General features: G+C 35.2%; 1 protein-coding gene across 1 annotated transcript; it reads left to right on the top strand.

Annotated features, from left to right (window-relative positions):
• Window positions 1–244: 244 nt before the first annotated feature.
• Window positions 245–17,213, top strand: GAS2L3 (growth arrest specific 2 like 3; the record flags this gene model as incomplete). Its single annotated transcript, XM_084254557.1, has 8 exons — window positions 245–268; window positions 3,349–3,517; window positions 5,147–5,262; window positions 7,129–7,270; window positions 9,258–9,321; window positions 10,164–10,302; window positions 13,932–14,039; window positions 15,751–17,213. The coding sequence occupies 8 exons, from the start codon at window positions 245–247 to the stop codon at window positions 17,077–17,079; spliced, it is 2,091 nt and encodes a 696-aa protein (XP_084110683.1). The 3' UTR covers window positions 17,080–17,213.
• Window positions 17,214–21,640: the final 4,427 nt, after the last annotated feature.

Genomic DNA, 21,640 nt, shown 5'->3' with positions numbered 1-21,640 from the left:
ATCCTAGTGTCAGAAATTATATAAATTAAAATGTAGTTTAGGTTTTCCTGTTTCAAATCAGGAGTATTTTTTATGAAATAAGAAGCTTGGAGTGATTACTGAATTCTTTTATTGTCAAATTATTCAAACTAAAAGAAAAAGTTTTAGATTTATAATTTGAGGGTTTGGGGGAGTAGGAAAGCCACCACTACTGCATATTAATGTTTTCTTTTATTTTCAGAAAAGCAGTTTTATTTCAGTATAGATGACCATGCAGCCTGCAGTTCAAGTAAGTATTTTTCTTGGGAAAAAGTATTTTTAAATTATGAGATTCATTTAATAAAATTATAAGATTTACTAAATTATTATCATAATATGTTTTTATTGTACTAGTTTTCTTAAGCATCAAAATTTAATAATAGAAATACTGTATTTTGATTTTCTATTTTCAAATCTAAACTTTCATTTATACTAAATATTTTTAAGAACTAAACATACCTGAGAATTGGTAGATTCATTTATCTCTACTACCCTGGGAAAAGATTTGGAATATTTTGTCGGTTTTCTCATTACAATTTGATATGCATTGTGGTTTTCTGTAGTTAAAAGAGCTTTCAATGAAAGCAAATATAAGTTTTTATCTCAAATAATTATGTATGTACCCTATAATGCCTGTAAAGGAGGGAGGGGATCCCATGCAGTGTGGAAAGGATTACTGGGGTTTTTGCAGTGGTCATGGTATGAGAACACACATTTGTAGAGGTTTGAACCTATAACCCCTAAAATAAATACAGTGTTGTAAACCAACATTACCTCAATAAACAGTTGAAAAAAAAATCTGAAAGGTAGTTCGTTCTTTTTTTTTTTTTTTTGGTGAGAATGATGAGAAAAACTAGAATACTCTTATATTTGAATGATTCCAGAGTTGATATTTGCTTTGTTATTCTTATATCCTTTTAAGTTTTCTTTCTTTTGATGTAAATAAAACATGATTGAATATTAATTTAAAGATAAAAATCAGATAGAAGGAAGGTGATCATAAAATTTGCCCTGGAAACTGAGAACCTTAGGTTCAATGAAATTTCTTTTCTGCTTATTCTTCTCATTCTGCTACTCAGATTTTCACAAGGTCTTTTACTTCTTTGTCTTTGCTTCCTTACCTCTAAAGTGAGCATAATTGTGCTCATTTTGTAGGGTGTTTGTGAGGATTCAATGAGATAAAATGCACAAAGTAACTACTTGAATGTATATTGCATAGTAGGTTCTTCAGAAATTTCACTGTGTCTTTGGTACAACAGTCTTATTCAGATCTAAAGTCTAAAACTGGAGATTATACTTGTGTCATGAAAGTCATTTCTTTTTATTAAGAAAGAAGGCCTATTAAGATAACAGTGGCTGATAACCTAGAGAATTTGCTTATGAAATGGTTAAGAACAACTCTGTAATTCTGCTTATACTTCCTTTTGTGCTGTGCAACTGTGTCCTTCTACCCTTCTGATAGATATTTCTGTGACACCTTTTTCCTTTTGGGACTTGGGAATGCCTGGCACTCTCCCAAAAGTTCATTCTTCCCTTTTGAGTCCTACAAAGCTACACTTATTATGCTCATAACTATTTTATGTTCAAAACCATTTTTTAAAAATCTGATTACTTCTGTGCCTTCTATTTTCATTTGTCTCAGAAATGTTGTCAGTTTCATATTTTTTTAATACCTTGTTAGAGTGCTTATCACTGTCACACTTTTTCTCATTTCTACATTAATGACCAGTAATATTTTCTTAAGTGGGTGATTGTTTTCACAGTTTTGTCTTATAGTTCCATGAAATCTTGTCTGATCTAGATTCCAGAGATCCATCTTAAATGATTTTCTCCACAAGCAATCTTGACTTCTCTCATGGAAGTTTTTGCTTTTTTCCCTGATTAGTGTGAGAACTTTATAGGATTTTCACCTCTTTCTTTTCTACTAGACTGTTAACTTATTCATTAGTTTGTTACAGAGAGGAGAACCCCCTCTCCAAGTAAATAGCTGTTATTAATTGGTTTCTTACTAATTGAATACTTCCTCGCGCCCCCCCCCCCATTCCCTTAATTCTGATTAGTAAAAGACTTCCTTAAGCTCTTTTGCATCATAGTCCCTGTTGAGAACCTAACATAAGCCATGAACTCTCTCTGAGAAAAGACCTATTTGTACATAAGCATAAAATTTTTCCTAACTCTAAATAGGTTTGTGTACTTAATCAAGTTCGTCTATAGATTGCCTAGAGATTGAGAATATCTATAATATGGAAACTTTCAGCATGTCTGTAAACAACCATTCATTGCACATGCTATTTTTGTTGTTAACATCTAACTTTTAATGACATTAATATGATAATAACTGGCCCAGGTTATTATAGAGTCTTCTGCTTGTAATACTAGGAAAGTCCAAATATTCTTCTCCATAATTTGGCAAGAAATTAGAATGACCTTTGTTAATGTTAGTGTCTCTTTTCACACATGATTTTTTTTTGTGTGTGAAAATTATCCTCCTAACTAATAGGTATCTCTGCTTGAGAAACATTTTTTTCTTTTTTTCAGCTTTGTCAAATAGTTAAAGGAAAAAATAACATTCTGTTGACTCTAAAATGCTGTTGATTGTAAGATGCCTCTTGATTTTGATGGAACTAAGTCATTTACTGATATAATCTTCAATTATTCAACAAATATTTTTGACCGAATATTGTGTGTAAGCATTATGGTGAATCCTGGAACTATAAACAGAAGTAAGATATACTTATGAAGGGAAAGTTTCGATAGTAAACATTTGCTATCCTGCCTTCAAAATGATGTAAGAGAGTTGAGAGAAATAAATAACACTTTTATTCCTGAAATTTAATGGACTCATATTCACTTCATTCCCTAATCCCTACCCTGAATTCCTGAATTAAAGTCTTTCAAATAACTTATGTTTCTCTTTGTCTTTGGGCTTTTGATTGAGTGTTGCTACTCCTGCTTGCCGCTAGGTTAAAATGTCATTAACCTATTTTATGACAAAATGCTGAGGTTAAATTAAATTAATCTTAGTTAAGAAAATTTAATCAGTTAATGATAAAACTTAGTGATGGAAAAAATATCATTTTTTGACTTTCATCCTCTTAAAAGTAGAATCCATTCATTATTTAGGGGTTTGCTTACATTTACCACAGTATTGAATATTAAAAATGTGTCAAGCATCTAGACTAATAGTTTGCTTGTACTTTATATATTTTCTGTGAACTGCTGCAGTTTTGTATATATGTATCTAGTCTATAATTTATCATTAAAATAGACATGGGGTATACTGACTTTAAACAAGTTCATGTCCATTTGATTAGTTAGTGTTTTCTCTAGGTGTGGTTTGGAGAAGACCTGCCGTTAAGTCCACGGAGTCCTCTGACCCCCAGACATGGCCCAGGTTTGGCTGATGTTTGTCAGTATGATGAATGGATAGCTGTGAGGCATGAGGCCACCCTGTTGCCTATGCAAGAAGATCTGTCAATTTGGTTATCTGGCTTATTAGGTAAGCCTTGAATATCACAAGTTGTATTCTTTCATTCAGTAGATATTGAAAATCTTACTCTGTTCTAATGAGTGAAAACATTTAATGTTCTTGTTCTCACTGAGTTTTCATTCTGTTGGGTTGTTGGAAAACTCTTGATGTATTTTTTCTGTGTTTTCTATGCAAAAACGCATAAAGGAAATATTTTGATTCACCTTGACTGTTAGAGCTTGAATGTCAGTAAGGAAATTGGAGGTTTAAAGGAAGTGCTACTGGGCCTTCCTGGAGGCGCAAGGGGTTAAGATGCAACCTATGAAGCTATCTGCTTCCTGTCTTGCCCGCTGCTCCCCTCAGCAGTGTATTTTACTCAATCCGCCTGTTCTGTTCCCCACTCTATCTCTGGTGAATCCTCTCACCCTCCGTGCCTCTGGCCTATACCCCAGCTCTTGTATGCATAAATAAATAAATCTTTAAAAAAATAAATAAAGGAAGTGCCACTAAGCTTTGAAGAATCAACATTTTTATCATTGTTCATGTCTTTAAAAATAATAGGTCTGATTTGGGAGTCTACAATTTACTGATCTCCTCCCTCCCCTTAATCTTGTGGAGGATGTCATGAAGTTTTGAACAGAATATATAATGTAGTTAAAATGATTACTGTTTCTGAGACACAGAGGGGTAGAGGCATATAAAACCTAAAGGGAAGTATCCGGTCGGGAAAATATGTCATCACATTACTTTACTCAGATACTATGATGAGTGGTCTAAATCTTGTCCCTAGAATTCTTTTAAATACAAAATTTCATGTAGCATTGTAAAGTTTTCATGAAAAGAAACATATGAAGCTCACATGTGACCTTCCCAAGATTATTAAAAACATAGCAAACATCCATTCTAGCTATGTGATATCAATTTGATGGATTGAATAATTTTTTAAAACCTATTATATAGTAATAATGCTTCCAAAGAATGTGTTTTAGAGGTCAAAAGCTGGTATTCCCCAATTTTTAAATTGCAGCAAAGTCTTATTTATAATCTTTTTTCTTGTGTAAGCAATAGTAGTATAACATGAATCAAAACTTAGCAATGCATATTAAAATATAAAACACATTGGTGGCCTCCCTGGTGGCACAGAAGTTAAAGTCTCAGTGCTATCAAGCTCTCACCAGCCAATGTGGCATAAGTTTGATCCCTGGCCAGGGAGCTACCCACATGGCACAGCGGACCTCTCCTGTCTCTCCTGCTGTCCCCTCAGCAGTATATCTCAGTTGCTCTGCCTGTTCTGCTCCCCAGTCTGTCTCTGGTGAATCCTCTCACCTCTCCCCTGTCTCTGGCGTAGACTCCAGTTCTTGTATACATAAAAATAAAATAAATCTTTAAAAAAATAATAAAATAAAATATAAAACACTTTGGCCTGTTTTCTACCTGTACTTAAACATCACAGATATTTTTGTTTCACTTCTATTTATTTAATTTGACTTATTCTTTGCTCTCTTCAGTGTAGCTTCTAAGAGTGAATACTTGGAGTCTGATCTAATATTTTTATAGTATTTCATTATTATCTGATTATATTATTTAAATTTTAAACATATTGTTTGTATTTAATACTTCTAGAAGAATTTTAACTTTGAAATATGTATTGGCATTAAGGTATTGACGTTAAAGCAGAAAGGTTATTGGAAGAACTTGATAATGGAGTACTGCTATGCCAACTGATTGCTGTTCTTCAAAATATGGTTAAAACATGCAACTTTGAAGAGCCAGGGGTAAGTAAATGTTTGAGGGTAGTGATTTTATATCTTGTTATGTATTAATTTGTTTATATACAGTTCTTATCATCTCTACAAAATTGTAAACTTCTATCCCAACCATCTGTTGGGCTGTCAGAAAAGTCATGATGTATTTTTTCTGTTTTCCAAACAAAAATGTGTCATGACTTTTCTGACAACCCACTAAAAGACCTTGGATAATTTGCCTCCTCTTTTTTAGCATCTGTAAAAGGATTCTTACTTGTAAAATGGAGATACTAACTTTTACCTTGTAGGGTTTGTCTGTAAATTTTCAGGAAAATTAAATGAGATAATATGTACATAGCTTTTAGCTCAGGGCCTGGCACATTGTAAATATCTAGTAGCTAGCTTATCTTGAGAACAAAAGTAGTATTTTAATTTTAGGATTGTTGTGAGGGTTAATGAGAGGAGAATTTGTGATGGTTCCTGGCACACATTGTAGGGTCATCATCTCACCATCATCTTTGTATTTTCCATATGTTGTCTTGGTGGTAGATTCTACATATACTGGTTGAATAAATAATAATTTTTTTTACACGGTTTCCCTTTGTTGACCCTGAAGCTGTTACTTGAAGGTTAAGATAAGTTTTCTTCCATTTTCATGAAACATGAATATTTTCCTGAGTGGGGATTCTAATATTCACACTGTGTTCTGATACTCACACATAAAATAATTCAACTTTCAGGAATTTAAGGAAATCACAAATGTACAAAAATTAGAAGCAATCCAAATTATCATTATTGATGTTACCAAAAATTAATTATGGTGCCTAAATAGAATGGAATATTATCTATTTATTAGAAATGACTATTTTATTGTTATTTCTTACCCTAAAAGATGCCTCACAACCAATCTACTATTAAGATGTATATACATGTATACATGCATGTGCAAATATACACAAATCAGATTGCAGAATAGTTTGTGTAATAATCTGTAGCTACAGATATGTGTATACTGGTGCATAAAGATGTCTTACTAAAATGTGAATGAGAGGAAACTATCTTGTATTTGGCTGGATTTATTTATTTATTTTTTGACAGTGCCCATATAGTCTTTTTACAGTTAGAAAAACCCACAAAGCTATTTTAATTCTGGAAAATAATAGTGACAGGAAGGATATACAAGGAACTGGTAATAGTGGTTATCTCTAGGGAGAAAGAGGAACTGAGGGCTAGAGGTGGGAGAAAAACATACTCTACTATGCCTGTTGCATTTTTAAACATCCTGTGTACGAATTGTTTATTCAGGTAAATACTCAAACTAAAGCAAAGCTGAAAACCCCTCAGCCTCAGCAGGATTATCTACTCTTGGTGTAGGTTGTCAAAAAACTAAGATTCTGTAAAACTTTGACCAAAGCTTTCAGAGAACTTGAACTATTACTTCCTTATTTGAAAGTGTCCTCAAGAAACTCAGAACCATTTTTATGAATCTGCAAATACAGAAGTAAGTAAAAATGAGGTTGTGTGTTAACTTTGAACATAGAATAACTTTTTTTTTGCAGTGAACTATGTATGGAGAACATATTAAAGAGATGTGCTTTGGAGTTACTAGGCTGTCATTTTTTTATTTTAATTAAGATTTTTATTATTTTAGAAAGAAAGCAGTTAGAGATGTTTGATCCTACTGCTAATTTGACCAGACTGTTTTCTTAGAAATAATTTCTAGAATATACTTATAGGAAAGTAAAATACAATAATTTTTGAAGCTTTCTTTTCTACCAAAGTTGTGTAATTTTTAGATGCATTAATGCACTGAACATTTATTTAGTTATGTTAAAATGGATATCTAATGAAAATAACCTTGATGCACTTTTGAAATTATTATTTTGTCTTTTCCAGAATTTTCCAATGAGAAAAGTGCCCTGTAAGAAAGATGCTGCCTCAGGCTCGTTCTTTGCTAGAGACAATACTGCAAACTTCCTTCACTGGTGTAGGCACATTGGGGTTGATGAGACTTATCTCTTTGAATCTGAAGGTTTAGGTAAGTGCTTTTCTTCTGTTGTTTATTAGTGTATTTTTGTATACTTCTAATTTTTCATTCCAATCATGGTTTCAATACCATATCTATTTTCCTAGAAATATTTATACTTTGAATATGTGGAACAACTGGAGAACCAGACTCAACAACCAAATATGTTAAGCTTTCCCTATGTAGTTAAAGATCTAATATATCTCAAATGCTTTAGAAATATTTTATTTCCTAAATGAGTTGACTACGGGGAGATGCTAATGTTTTACTAATTAATGTTTTTATCATTTTAAATTACTTGTAACTTCTTTTCAACTAGATAATTACAGACATAATAGAAGGCCAGATGATATATGCTCAGCGTGTTTAGATTTACCTTGTAAACATCAACTACCAACTTGATTATTTAAATGGGTTAATGTTTTTGACAATTCATTTTGAAAATTCATGCTCTACTGAAGAATCATTGACATTTTCTCATTTCCTTTATGTAGTTTTTTAAAAGATTTATTTATTTATACATGCAAGAACTGGGGTACAGGCCAGAGGTGTGGGGGGTGAGAGGATTCACCAGAGACAGAGTAGGGAACAGAACAGGTGGATTGACTGAAATACGCTGCTGAGGGGAGAAGGGGGAGAGTCAGGAGAGGTCTGCTATGCCATGTGGGTAGCTCCCTGGCCAGGGATCGAAATCAGTTCTGCAGTGGCTGCAGTTGTTTCATAGATTTCATCTAACCCTTTGCGCCACCAGGGAGGCCCCTCATTTCCTTTAAATCAGCAGAAACATCTGTGTAGTGACTAAGTGGAAGCTATTCAAGTTTTAGACTATGTATAGATTTCCTCAAAGTATTTATGTGTAATACATGTGTACACATACACACACACACACAATTGTAGTGTCATGATAGGAATGTGGCATACCTAGAGTTGGTGCTGTGGGAAGATAAAAATACTTCTATCAAATACTTTGATAGAAGTATTTTTTCACTGATATTGTTTAGGATTGCTTGTTCACAGTGATGATAAAAAGAAACTGACTTTTACTTGGTTTTATTATTGTTTTAAAATTCTCAACTATGTATACCTTTATTGGCTACACACAAGGTAAGCTGCTTCCACTGCTGTTTGTTTGTTATACCTCTGGGTATTCTTACCCAGCATAGAATAAAAAATGTAGGGCATCCCTGGTGGCACAGGTGGTTGAGCGCTGCACTGTGAAGCTGTCCGCGGCCTATGCAGTGTGGATTCGATCCCGGCTGACCAAGGAGAATCCCACATGGCGGGGCAGACCTCTCCTGTCTCGCCTGCTGCTCTCCTCAGCAGTGTATTTCATCAGTCTGCCTGTTCTGTTCCCCGCTCTGTCTCTGGTGAATCTTCTTACCCTTCCGCGCATCTGGCCTGTACCCCAGTTCTTGTATAAATAAATCAATCTTAAAAAAAAAGAATAAAAAAATGTAATTTGTACTCTGGTTTAATCCAGGTATGTTGGTCAATACTGACAATGTAAGGGCAAGGGTTAGGGTTTGGGTTAAAGAACAACAACAACAAAAAACAGTAAAAAAGAAAAAAAATGCTGACAATGTAGTTGATTTTAATGGCATACATAGCTTCTAGAAATCAAAGGTAAGAGGAAATACTTAGAAATCTCCAGTTTCCAGTTTACTGTTTCTTATGGGCCCTAAGATTGTTGTGTACTTCTCAGTAGAATTGTATCTTCTGGCTGTCCTAAAGGTCAGTACAAGACAAAATAAAGCACTGTTAATTACATTAATTTATTTCTAGGTATTGAACTGATGAACTAATGTTCTTGTTTTCTAGAGGTCTCAGAGATAAATATCTTCTTAATTTAATTTAAAAAATATTTATGGAAAAAGATAATATGTAGCAAAAATAAAAATGCCTTTTGTAAGTCTCGAAGTATTATTCTTTTTTTTTTCCAGAAATATATTTCCCTATTTATTTTTTCCCTCTTAAAATATGTGGTCTTATTTTTTCATAGTTTTGCACAAAGATCCAAGACAAGTATATCTTTGTCTTCTTGAAATTGGTCGAATTGTGTCAAGGTATGTATTCCACAATAATTTAGAATTTTAATGTCGTAAATGTTTTTAATCTAGTTTGTTTTAGCTAACACACTTTTCTATAAATAAATGATTTTGATGGAAAAGCTTAATTTCATATTTCTTCTTTCTTTTTCTTATTTTGTTCTCATTTCATAAGTTATTCCATGTATCTATCTGTTTGCTCATATAACTTACCTTTATTTAATATTAAGCTGTGAAAGTGATAACTTAAATTTTTTAGGTTAAGAATAGAATCAGAGAGTGGGCCTCCCCTGGTGGCGCAGCGGTTGTGCGCTGGGCTGAGAGGCTGCCTGCAGCCTCTGCAGTGCTGGTTTGCTCCCTGGCCGCCGGCGAGGGTCCCACACACACACACAAAAAAAGAATAGAATCAGAGAAAAAAAGAATAAAGTAAGGGCATGTAGTCTTTTAGCAGATCAAGGCATGTTCTCTAAACACAAAGAGGACCCTATAAGAAGGCTGAAGCTTAGGTGTCCTCCATACCCAGCTCAGCCCTATCTTGACTCAAGACCTGATGTTAAATGCCTTTCAGAATCTCTGGTCAAAAGTTGGGAGTATCCAGTAACCCAAAGATATGCTATAATTGAATATTATTATATGAATTTTTGGCAATCTATGGGACATTAGAAAGCATTTCTAGATAATTATTATTATTATTTCTAGATAATTATTAATTAGAAAGCATTTCTAGATAATCCGGTGAAATGGTAGAAGAGAGTTATATAGATTTAACTTTAAAAATAAAAGATAACCTTTTTTAATGTTCAGGAAAGTGCTTGGATCAGACTTTGCTTGAATGGTGAGATCTCCTAATTGGTTTTTAGATACGGGGTTGAGCCACCAGTATTAGTAAAACTTGAGAAAGAAATTGAGCTAGAAGAGACCTTACTTAATACATCTGGACATGAAGATTCCATCAGCATTCCAAAATCGTGTTGTCAGCATGAAGAGCTACATGAAGCTGTAAGTAATTGCCATATTTTCTTTCAACTATGGTGTATCAAAGTAACATAGTTTGCCACAAGTAATACTGTATTTAGAAGACAGAGTTTCTTACTCAGAATACTGATACCAGTGCTGATTCCTACTACCTGGTGAGTTAAAGGTGATTTTTTTGCTGCTTGAAGATCATGAGGAAAGATGTGCAGTTGAGGAATGGTGGGGCACATAGGCTAGAAGTCATCATGAAGGGTGCTGTAAATCACAAGAATTCATTGATTTCCATTTTTTTTTTCAAAGATTTATTTATTCATGCATGCAAGAACTGGGTTATAGGCCAGAGGTGCGGGGAGTGAGAGGATTCACCAGAGACAGAGTGGGGAACAGAACAGGCAGACTGACTGAAATACACTGCTGAGGGGAGCAGTGGGCAAGACAAGAGAAGTCTGCTGCGACATGTGGCTTGCTCCCTGGCCAGCAAGGGATCAAATTCTTAATTGCAGAGGCTGTGGATTGCTTCATAGTGCCATGTTTAACCCCTTGTGCTACCTGGGAGGCGGATTCAATTTTTAAGGAGGTAGTGTTATAATCTGATTTATAGCCTATAAATTTTGTTCTCATGGTCATATAATGATTGTTTTATTGTAACATTCTAGGCATAAAATGATGAGAATATGAACTTGAACAGCTATAGTGGGGAACAGGTATAAGACATTTAGGAAGTAGACTTAACGAGAATACTAATTCCGATAGGGAAAGAGAAAATCTAGAATAACTATGAAACATATAGTGTTCACCTATACATATGTGATCTACAGAAATATTGGGATCATGTTTAAAATTAGGAATAATTATCTGATTAATTTGCAGTGACATTAAGTATACAACTGCAGTTCTGTGTTTTAATGAAGCTTGTGGATAGAAAAGAATGACTGAAATAAATACCTCTTTTCACATTATTTTGGTTAATTAACTAATATGTAAAAGATTCTAATCATTGTAAACTTTTTTACTCAAGTTCAGTTTACTTTTAGCCATTTTATACACATGGCATATGGATGTATGTATGTGAATGTGTACACACACATGCACACGTATTCAGGCTGAACAAGATAACCTTTGACTGAATGATTTATAAAAATTGGTTCTATTTATGGTCATGTTATTTTGTTAAATGGGTGATGGAAGGAGATAAATTCTGGATCCTTCTGATCAAGCCCTGGTGAGTCTACATGTCTCCATTCATTTCAGATAGATCATTAAGAGAATCATAAATTTTGGTTAATGCTCAGCTAAATTGGGCTTATCTGAAGAGGCTTTCCTTAACATTATACCTAAGTCAAATTAAAAGAATTTGTTTAGATATACTCTGCATGACAAATAATTGAGAAAAACATTGATGGGCTTGCTTTCTCAAAAATGTAATTTTAAGAAAACAAAGTCATGGGGCCTCCACTGGTGGCGCAGTGGTTGAGCGCTGGGCTGCGAGGCTGCCCATAGCCTCTGCAGTGATGGTTCGTTCCCCGGCCGCTGGCAAGGGTCCCCCCCAAAAAAAAGAAAAAAGAAAACAAAGTCATTTCCATAGTTGTTAATGTGCAATTTTTCCCAATTGAACCGTATTTCAACAAATATTTTCATGTAATCAATTTAATTTCCATGTTTTAAATATAGAATTCCTGCATTTCTTTTATGTTCTAGCTTTTGCCATTTTTTAGATGTTTACTGCAATTAAAAATTCTGAAGCTCTGAGATACTGAAGTAGGTTTTTTTTTTAACCTTTCATCTCTTTAGCAGATTATTGTAACAAAGTGAATTGGATTTTTAAGTAATTTACCCCGTTTTGGTTGAATAAGCATAAGTCTGTCTCTGCTGATTTCAATGACTTTGGAGGGAATCTAGATATTCCCTCAACAATATTAGTTTGGCACAATGTTAAATGACAGGTTAGAATTCCAACTTAAGCTTTATCTGCTCTATCTTTGATATGACACAGATGTGATGTATTAATTCAGGGTTTTAAACATTTCAAGTTTAGTAATGAGCTCATATGTTTCCTCTGTCTAGTGAATATGTTTTGAATCGACTCCAGTGTTGTCCACTTTCACAGAGTTTCTCTAGTGATCAGTGAGTTTACAATGAACCTGACTGCACTTGGATAGATAGAAACTATTACACTTCATCACTTCTGGCTTTTATATTAGATTAGCTAGTGTCTAATACCAGTATTTATCAGTAAGTTAAAGGGAAGAGATTAAATAGATAAAATGCCAAGCATTCTGTGATTTCACTTATATGTGGTATATAGAGAAAATAAACAGATATACTTAATAAAACAAAAGTAAACTTTTAGACTATAAGACCAAGTAATGGTTGAAAAAAAAGGGGAAGGTGAGTGGGTAAATTGAGACGAAGGAGACAATGGTATGGTCAAGGATAGAACTGATATTTATCAGTGAACTTAATGTATTATATATGCAAGTTGATTTTCAGTAACGCACACCTGAGACTTAAATAATGTTATAATGAAATGTTACATCAATTAAAAAAAACAACAGAAGTCACAAAACACTACAATCTGTAATGATGTGATTGATGATGATTTCATGATTTTTAATTCCTCAGTGAATCCTTTGTCTCAATCATATAAATCAGTTATTTCTTTCTTTTTTTTTTTTACCTTTTATTCATGATTTAATTTTGGGGAGTAATTAAAAATAAACTGATCTAGAATATTGGCATAATCTACAATAAAATAGAGAGTCTTAAAAATTAAAAAAAAATGCAATCGTAAAATGTGAAAAAGGTTTCTTAAACATAAATGTATTCCCCATGTTTTGTTTTTATGTAGGTAGTGAATTTTACGTACCATTGGATGAAAATGAAATGTGGCATAAATCAGTAGTCGAGTTGTCTTTGAATTCTTGGTTTTGAGTTTGTGTTTCCCAGGCATCAGATAATCTTGCATTTTATTTTATTATTTTTAAAAAAGATTTATTTATTTTAATCTTTTTTTTTTTATAGAGGCATGCTTTTATTTATCTGTTTTGCTGGTTTGTTTGTTTGTTTTGTTTATACATGCACTGGGTATAGTCAGAAGCGCGGGAGGGTGAGAGAATTCACCAGAGCCAGAGTGGGGAGCAGAGCAGGCAGAAGGACCGAAGTACACTGCTGAGGGGAGCAGCGGGCGGCAGGAGAGGTCTGCGCGCCATGTGGGACCCTCCTTGGGTGGCCGGGGAGCAGCCGGGGATCGAACCAGCGCCTCAGAGGCCGCGGGCAGCTTCGCAACCCAGCGCTCAACCGCTGCGCCACCGGGGAGGCCCAAGATTTATTTATTTTATACAAGAACCGGGGTACAGGCCAGATGTGCGGGAGAGTGAGAGGATTCACCAGAGACAGAGCGGGGAACAGAACAGGCAGACTGACGAAACATACTGCTGAGGGGAGCAGCGGGTGAGACAGGAGGGGTCTGCCATGCTATGTGGGACCCTTGCTGGCCGGCTGGGATCGAACTGGCACTACAGGCTGTGGACAGCTTCACAGTGTGGTGCTCAACAGCCTCTGCCTCCAGGGGAGGCCCTAATCTTGCATTTTAATGTTAAACAAAATACTTTTTATAATGAGCACTTAATTTTGCTGTTTATTTTTAATCTTAGGTTAAACATATTGCTGAAGACCCTCCTTGTAGTTGTTCGCATCGATTTTCTATTGAGTACTTATCTGAAGGACGGTACCGACTAGGGGATAAAATACTCTTTATAAGAGTAAGTCATCCATTTACATTCTACTTATTTACAGATTTTGTTTCAAAATTGGATTGATTGCTCTTTCAACCTCCTTTTGCTCTCTTTTTACTTTTTAAAAAAATTGATACAGGGTTTTATTAATAGAATGATTTTGTTATATAGGAAAAATATTGAGTACTTGTTTTTATGAGTATGGGTTTAGGTAAATGCCTTTAACACAGCAAACAACTAAGAATAACTTAAGACTATTTAGGTGTTGAATGTAATTAGAGGAACATTCCTTATATACCTCAGGAAATTTATTCCGGTTTTCACATTTTCTTTTTTTTTGTAAAGATTTATTTATTTATGCATACAAGAGCTGGGGAACAGGCCAGAGGTGTAGGGGATGAGAGGATTCACCAGAGACAGAGTAGGAAACAGAATAGCCAGACTGTCTGAAATACACTGCTAAGGGGAGCAGCAGGTGAGTCGGGAGAGGTCTGCTGCGCCATGTGGGTGAAGCTGTGGATTGCTTCATAGTGCTGTGTTTAACCCCTTGCGCTACCAGGGAGGCCCTGTTTTTCACATTTTCTTAAAAAGAATGATTTTCTAGCACAAGAAGAAAAAAAACCACAGCAATATATTTAATAAGATTAAGTAGTAATGAAAAAAATAGACATTGTAGTTGAATATATATACTGTTTTTGATTGAACCAGCATCAGTCTATATACCAATGTGCTGATGCATATATTCATTTCTTTCCTTGGTCCCATTTGCAGTCCACAATTGATTAATAGTCTCTGTTCTGCATTTTATTCACACATGACGCAAAACAAGTGCTGTTTTAGCACCAATTTGGAAAAGAACATAAAACATTTAAAAATAATTTCATCATCCACATTTTCTTTTGGTACATATATTATTAACTCACCATGCTCTAAACAACTCACACAGAATCACGTATATGTATGTTCTCTTTTTAAATTAGCTTTCTTTTTTAAGATCTTATGATAAGTAATAGCACACAGAGCATCAGATTTAGAATTAAAATTTGCAGGACAGTCTCATACAATAGTGTGCAGATTTGCTTGCTGAATTGGATTGGGTCCTGGGATGCAGCTTGGGCTGCCCTGGCAGGCAGTGGTGCTTTATGTCTTATCCACACAAAAGCACCATTTGAGTTGGGACAGCATGGTGTATTTGAGTCCAGGCCAGCCTGTGTGATTTGGGACAGTTTCCTTGATCTGTCAGAGTCATAATCTTCTCATCTATAAAGAAGAATTAATAATAAGTTATGTTATGGGTTTTGAAATACTAAATTGATATAATACATGTGAATGTAATTTATTAAATGCTAAAGTGCAATTTTTAGTCATTTTTATCTTTTTTTCCATAACTTTTTCTTTATTATGAGGCATTTTTTCTGTAAGTCCCCATTTTTCCTTCTCTCCTTCTCCTGCCTGCTCTTCCTTTTCATTTCTTCTATAATGTTCAATTCTTTATTGAGCAATATTGCCCTTGTAATTTTGCTTATTAGTAATTTGGTTTTTAGTATGCAAATTATGTGTAATTCAATGTGAATTAAATTTATTATCTTAATAAAGAGAGGAGACTCAATTTATAGTGATGTTGGCAAATAATCTAAATTTTATAGCACACAGACTTCATAAATTGTGACTACTAATGAATCATAATTATGAACTGTAACAGTTTAACTTTATTTTGTTACTTTCTTTTGGGGGAAAGATGCTTCATGGAAAACATGTCATGGTTCGTGTTGGTGGAGGCTGGGATACCCTTCAAGGATTTTTGCTTAAATATGACCCCTGTCGAATATTACAGTTTGCTACCCTAGAACAAAAAATTCTGGCATTTCAAAAAGGAGTTTCTAGTGAAAGTATACCTGATTCGCCTGCCAGAACAGCTCTGCCTCCTGAAATGAATCCTTTGTCAGCAGTTGATATGTTTCAGAAACAGAAATCAAAACCTGGCACACCAACTGGTATTCTAAGGAGCAAAGAAAAGCAGGCGCATCCTCCAGCTGTGTTGCTACCTGCATCTTCCTTGACAGGAGGTAATCTGGGCTCTGTGTCAGTCCGTTCTAAATTGGCAAATTCTCCAGCAGCATCTTCTCATCTCAAACTCAAATCTTCAAAAGGCATAACAAAGAAACCACATGCTCCTTCAAACAGTGCATCATCTTCACTAGCTTCTGTAAATCCAGTAGGTAAAAGCAGTTCTTCAGCTTCTTTACCAAGCACTGTACGTTGTGTATCTGAGTCACTGAGTAAATGTGTCTCATCACCCAATACTCATAAGGCCAAGTTTATTCCAGTCCAGAATTCAAGAAATATGCCTGAGTCTACACTGTTGCCAAAAAAGTGTTCTGGAAAAACTGAACCGAGGCATTTGAAACATGATCATATTTCTTCCGGGGATAATGCAGTATCTCACTCAGCTGCACATTTAAATTCATCATCAAAGTGTCCAAAGCCACCTAAAGCAAATACACATGTAAGGCCTAAACATTCACCTTTCCATTCTACAAAAATGACAAAATCCAGCTCCAAAACCATAACCACAGAGGCAGGAACACAGTCTCAGTCATCTGATGGAGCACTGCACGCGGGAGCCATGCCAGCACAGAAACTTAAGTCAGCCTTAAATTTAAACCGGCCACTTTCGGTATCTTCAGATGATCCTGCAAAAGCAGCACGGGAATTGAAAGGTAAAAATATGGTTTCAGTTGCCAAAAAGCAGCCTCAGAGTAAAAGTACATCCCAGAAGACTGCACCCAGCTTCTCTAAGTCCCCTGGCCGTACCCCACTGTCCATTGTGAGTCTTCCCCAGTCTTCGGCCAAATCACAAACTGTACCAAAGTCAGCGCAGACTGCCACTAAGAGCCAGTATTCAGCTAGAGTGCCTCCAAAAAGTGGCAAAGCTCCATCTTCAACCAGGAAGCCACCGTCATCTGCTAAGGAAGCAGTTAGTGGAGACAAAAAGCCTACTGCAAAGAAAAAAGATGACAGCGACCATTATTTTGTTATGACTGGAAGTAAAAAACCTAGAAAATAAATATGAATCTATCATTTTAAGAAAATAGGAAAAGTAGATGTATGCTAGCTTCACATCATAAAAGTTTCTCCTATCTGTGTTTGTCCAAATATAGACTTTAGGTGCAATAAGATGGGGGTGGAAAGTTGGGGGTGGAGGTAGAGGTTAGGAGGAGGAGAGGGTTCATTAGATTCACATGTGATTCACCAGAAGATACCCTTTTGAGGCAGACAGGTATAAAATCACCCAGAAGTTTCTTACTAATAATAGACATTCTTATGATTTTCAGTCCATATATCTTTGTTAATATCTGCCCTATAAGGGAAATGTAAAGCCCAATAACACTACTAGAATTATACCTATAGTTGTTATATTTTTAATATGAATTAAATGTGGAAGTTATATACCTGCTAGTAGCAGCAGTGATGCTCTTACTATTAGTTATTTCATTTAGTAAAAAAATCAACGGTTTAGTACTTACAAAAGACACCTAATTCAATTTCCTGATCAGGATTGCCTGATCTAACAGTACGAAGTCCCAGTGGCTGCTACTGATTAGCTTGGTGTTACTCTGGGTCTGGTAGCATTCTTATTTTTAAAAAGTTAAGCTTTCCAAGTAGTAAAAAACTGGGTTTTTAAAAACTGGCTTATATTAACATTGTAATATTTGTTACCAATATTTTTGGTAAAAGAAAATAAGACAAATTAACTTTGAATAGAAATGAAAATCCATTAAAAAAAGATTTTTCATCTATTATAAGAATTTATACCTTATATTTGTAGATGGATGTTGTGCAATGTGAAAGGGAAAACTGGTTTAGTAGGTTTTACATATTAAAACTTTTTAGTAATGTAATTTTCTACAAGCATGGGAATTTTTACATTAAAATAATGTGTTTTAATGTCAGAATCATGTATTAACAACCTTAAAAATAAGGTGATGTTAAAGAACCTTAAAATGTTGCTACATAAAAATTCTATCATGATTATTATTTTTTCTTCAGGTAGCATAATGCTATCAGTTAAGTTAGAGTCTTCCAACTACATTGTTTTTCTTTAATAATATCATGTTACCTTTGGTTTTCCAGTGGCAAGTGCACAATATGTATGTGATATTTTCTGCCTTGCAGGCAGATTCTTCAAGAAACAACTAAATCAGGCAATGATTACATAGACTCCAACAGTATAAGATGATATTTATAGTTTTTTTTTGAGATTGTGGCTATTTAAAAAATTATTAATGTACTTTCAGAAAATTTTAGGGTTGTGTAATAACTTTATGGTATTATCAGTTATCACAGGTTATTATTAAATATTGAGGTTTCTGTTTCCTTATTTTAAACTAAAGTGTTTTGTAAAGAAAAATAATGGTTTATACAAATGTGCAATCATAATAAGTATTTAAACTGACTACTAATGTTCTGTAAATGATAAAGCAAGAAAACTGCATATAATTAATAACTTTTGTCTGAGGAATACAGTTAAAATCAAACATGCAGGCAGGCAGGCTCATTTTTGGGGAATAATTGATGCTTCTCTTGAAGGAGACAAATATTTGTTTTAGTTTTGTTGTTCATGTGAACATTGAGATAGATGTTATTTACATCTTTGGAAGATGTGGTCAGTGTTCAAGAAGTGCTGAAAGATTTACATTTTTAATGATCAGAAATGTTAGCGCATCTTTCAGAGACAAATAATTTGACCTTCAAGAAGGAGTTTATTCCTTGTAAGATGAAACACTATTTCTGTGTCAATAACTTTTAGAATTTTTTTCTTTGAATTATATTTATTGTAGTAATGTTGGTTTGCAATGCTGTATATATTGTATTTTAGCACTGTAGGTTCACATCTCTTCAAATTTATGTTACCCTTCCACACCCTGCCCATTACCAAAGCACTCATAATCTTCCACTGGGGCTTTTCTCCCCATTTCTCCCATTCCTCACTTTCCCCTTCTGGTAACCTCAGTTCTATAGTCAGATTTCAAGGGTCTTCCAGTAGTTTGGTTGGTTCTGTTATATTAGGGTTTTTTCCCCAGGAGTTTTGAACCATCAGCTGTGGTGAATTCCTTTATTTCCTCATTATGTTTGGTGCTCTCTGTTCATTTCTATGGATTAAGCTTAAGTTACCCTTCCCAGTCTTGCTGTGGACAGCTTGTGAGAGAATTGAAGGTTGCAGGCCTAGGGTGTTGGCCTTGTATGCTGTGCTTTCTGTTCTTGTATTGCCTGAGGCCTTGTCACCCATCAGGATGACTAGAGCACAAGAGCCAACCCTGGTGATAGGTAGCCCAAGAATCCAGTGTGTGGAGTGGGGCTGAGGAATTGGGAACTGATTACCGCTGTAGAATGTCTAAGGAAAAGCCTTGTTGGGTACTGCAGTTGCTTGAACCTTTTCCATGGTTTCTGACACTCTGTCTTGTGGGGACACTGATCCTCAAATCTTCCATTCTTTTACAAAGTCATGCTGGTTTGCTGTGCTTGAGGGGGAAAGACGAGACAACATTATATGAAACATCATAATTCTGTTTTTAACTGCTCCATCATCCTGCTAGTCAGCCATCTTGCCCCTCCCTCAGTAACCTTTCAACCTTAAAGAAAAAAGTAAATGGTATTGTAACTGGAAGGCTGGAGTTCAGGCCACCTGTCACCACTGAAAGCCAATAAAGTAAAGACAGGAATTGAATCTTTAAAGTGCACTTTAATCAGATAGCTGGCAGTCTGGAAGATGGGAGGATTAACACCCTAAAGAAACCGCCTTAACATTTCATTTCCAGTTGCCTTTTTTTAGTGATTTGAACAAAGAGAGTTCAGCAGTAAGCAGGACTTCACCGCTGCCAGCAGATTGTGATGTCTAGGCCCCAAGCTCCTTATCGCCCTCCTTGTCACCTGGCCTTACACTCATTCCAGTGTGCTGAGGCTGGTCTTCACATAGCACTGACTCCCTGAATTCCTCCAGATGTGTCCTTGGGCTGGAAAATTAACTCAGAGCAGATAGGCCATAAACAATTGTGTGTGCAGATTTCCTACTATACCAGATTAGTGTCTCACCTGATCTCCCCCTCAAAGTATTAGTCAACCTATGGCTCCAAGTAGATTTTACAGTGTATAAACGTTTTTTTTTTTTTTTACAAAAATAATTTACTTTAGTAAAGATTTTTATGTAGTATATGCTAAGTGGAAAAAATTAGAATGTTATATGAACAGCCCTAAATAAATTTTTACTATTTATTTTTCAGGTCATATCATTTCTTCAAAATCTGTTCATATTCTTTGATGTTTTCAAAAGTAGGTCTTGATTTAAATGGACTCATCAGTTGCTCCTAGAGCAGCAGTGCTTTTATAGGGTCCAGATTTCAAATTGAGGAGCAATTTATTCTAGAGCTCTAGTTATAGTTTTTTCCAACTCCTGCTGCATATTGGTCAACTAAGCCTCCATGCTGTTATTTGAAGGCTGTGGTGTTGAGGTCGAAAGAAAAATCACTGAATCTTCTCTTAGACTAGGATGTCCTTTGAGCACTAAACCATTGTTAGTAAGATAGCTAACATAGGTGGTCCTGGGACTGGCCTCATAGGAAAATTGCTAAGTAAAGATCTGTTTTGCTGTTTGTTCATAGGGGGTTTGATATTGATCCCTGCTAGCCTCCCAATAGTTATGTTTAGTTTATTTGCCAATGTTTTTCTAACTTCTAATTCTTCTAGGCAGAGTTGCTTGTATTTTCCCAATTCTACTTTATTAGAATCTTCTTGAGATGTTTTCATTTTGGAGATTCCAGATCTTTAATTTTGAGTTCCATTGATGTCTTACTGAAGCATTATAATTCTAGTTTTAACCGCTCTGTGTTTTCTTGAGATGCTTCTTTGTAACAGCAACTTTTATATTGAGAAGTTGTTACCAAACTCAAGATGTTTGTCACTTTGGAGGTGCCTCAAAATAAATCAGCCACAAACTCTTTGTTGGTCAAAGTTACCTTCATTGGAGGTTCCTTCATTACTTGTAGGTAATGGAGGCAAAAGGGGTTAAGTACCCACTGATTGCCTCTCCAAATAAGGACTGGAAAGGGTTTAAAAGAAGGAAGGGCGAAAGTGAGACAAAGGAGTCTTTGGTAATTGGGTGTTGGAGACAGCTCATGCTTCCACATAGGTCACAGTGCAAGAAATGGTGGCTTAGCAACTCCTCGTGTGGAGATTTTAGTGTGCTAATGAAGCTGGAAATAAGCTACTGCACATGTTTTGCATTTTTTTATGGTCTAGTGGGCTATCCAGACTGGATAGGGGTAATTGGTACCTAGTTATCAGAACAGTATAGTTTTTAATTAAACATAATTGTCTTTGAGTAAATCAAACTTGGACAGCTTATTCAGCATTATTGTCCTTGAGTAAATCAGATCTGGTCACTCTCAAATAGTTTTACCTTCAGTATATCAACCAAAGTATCCTAACCACCATGCTGAGTCAGTAAACAGAGGTCTTAACTCTTTGCTTCCCAGTATTCTGAGGCCCTGGAATTAACTATCTTCATCATTTGTCTAATGGGTCTCTGAGGTCCTGCATCATCATCAGGACATCAGGAATCCTGGCACAAA

Source organism: Talpa europaea (assembly GCF_964194135.1).
Source record: "Talpa europaea genome assembly, chromosome: 15".
NCBI lineage: Eukaryota > Metazoa > Chordata > Mammalia > Eulipotyphla > Talpidae > Talpa > Talpa europaea.
Note: the sequence above shows the minus strand (reverse complement) of the source record. Positions and strands in the feature narration are given on the sequence as shown.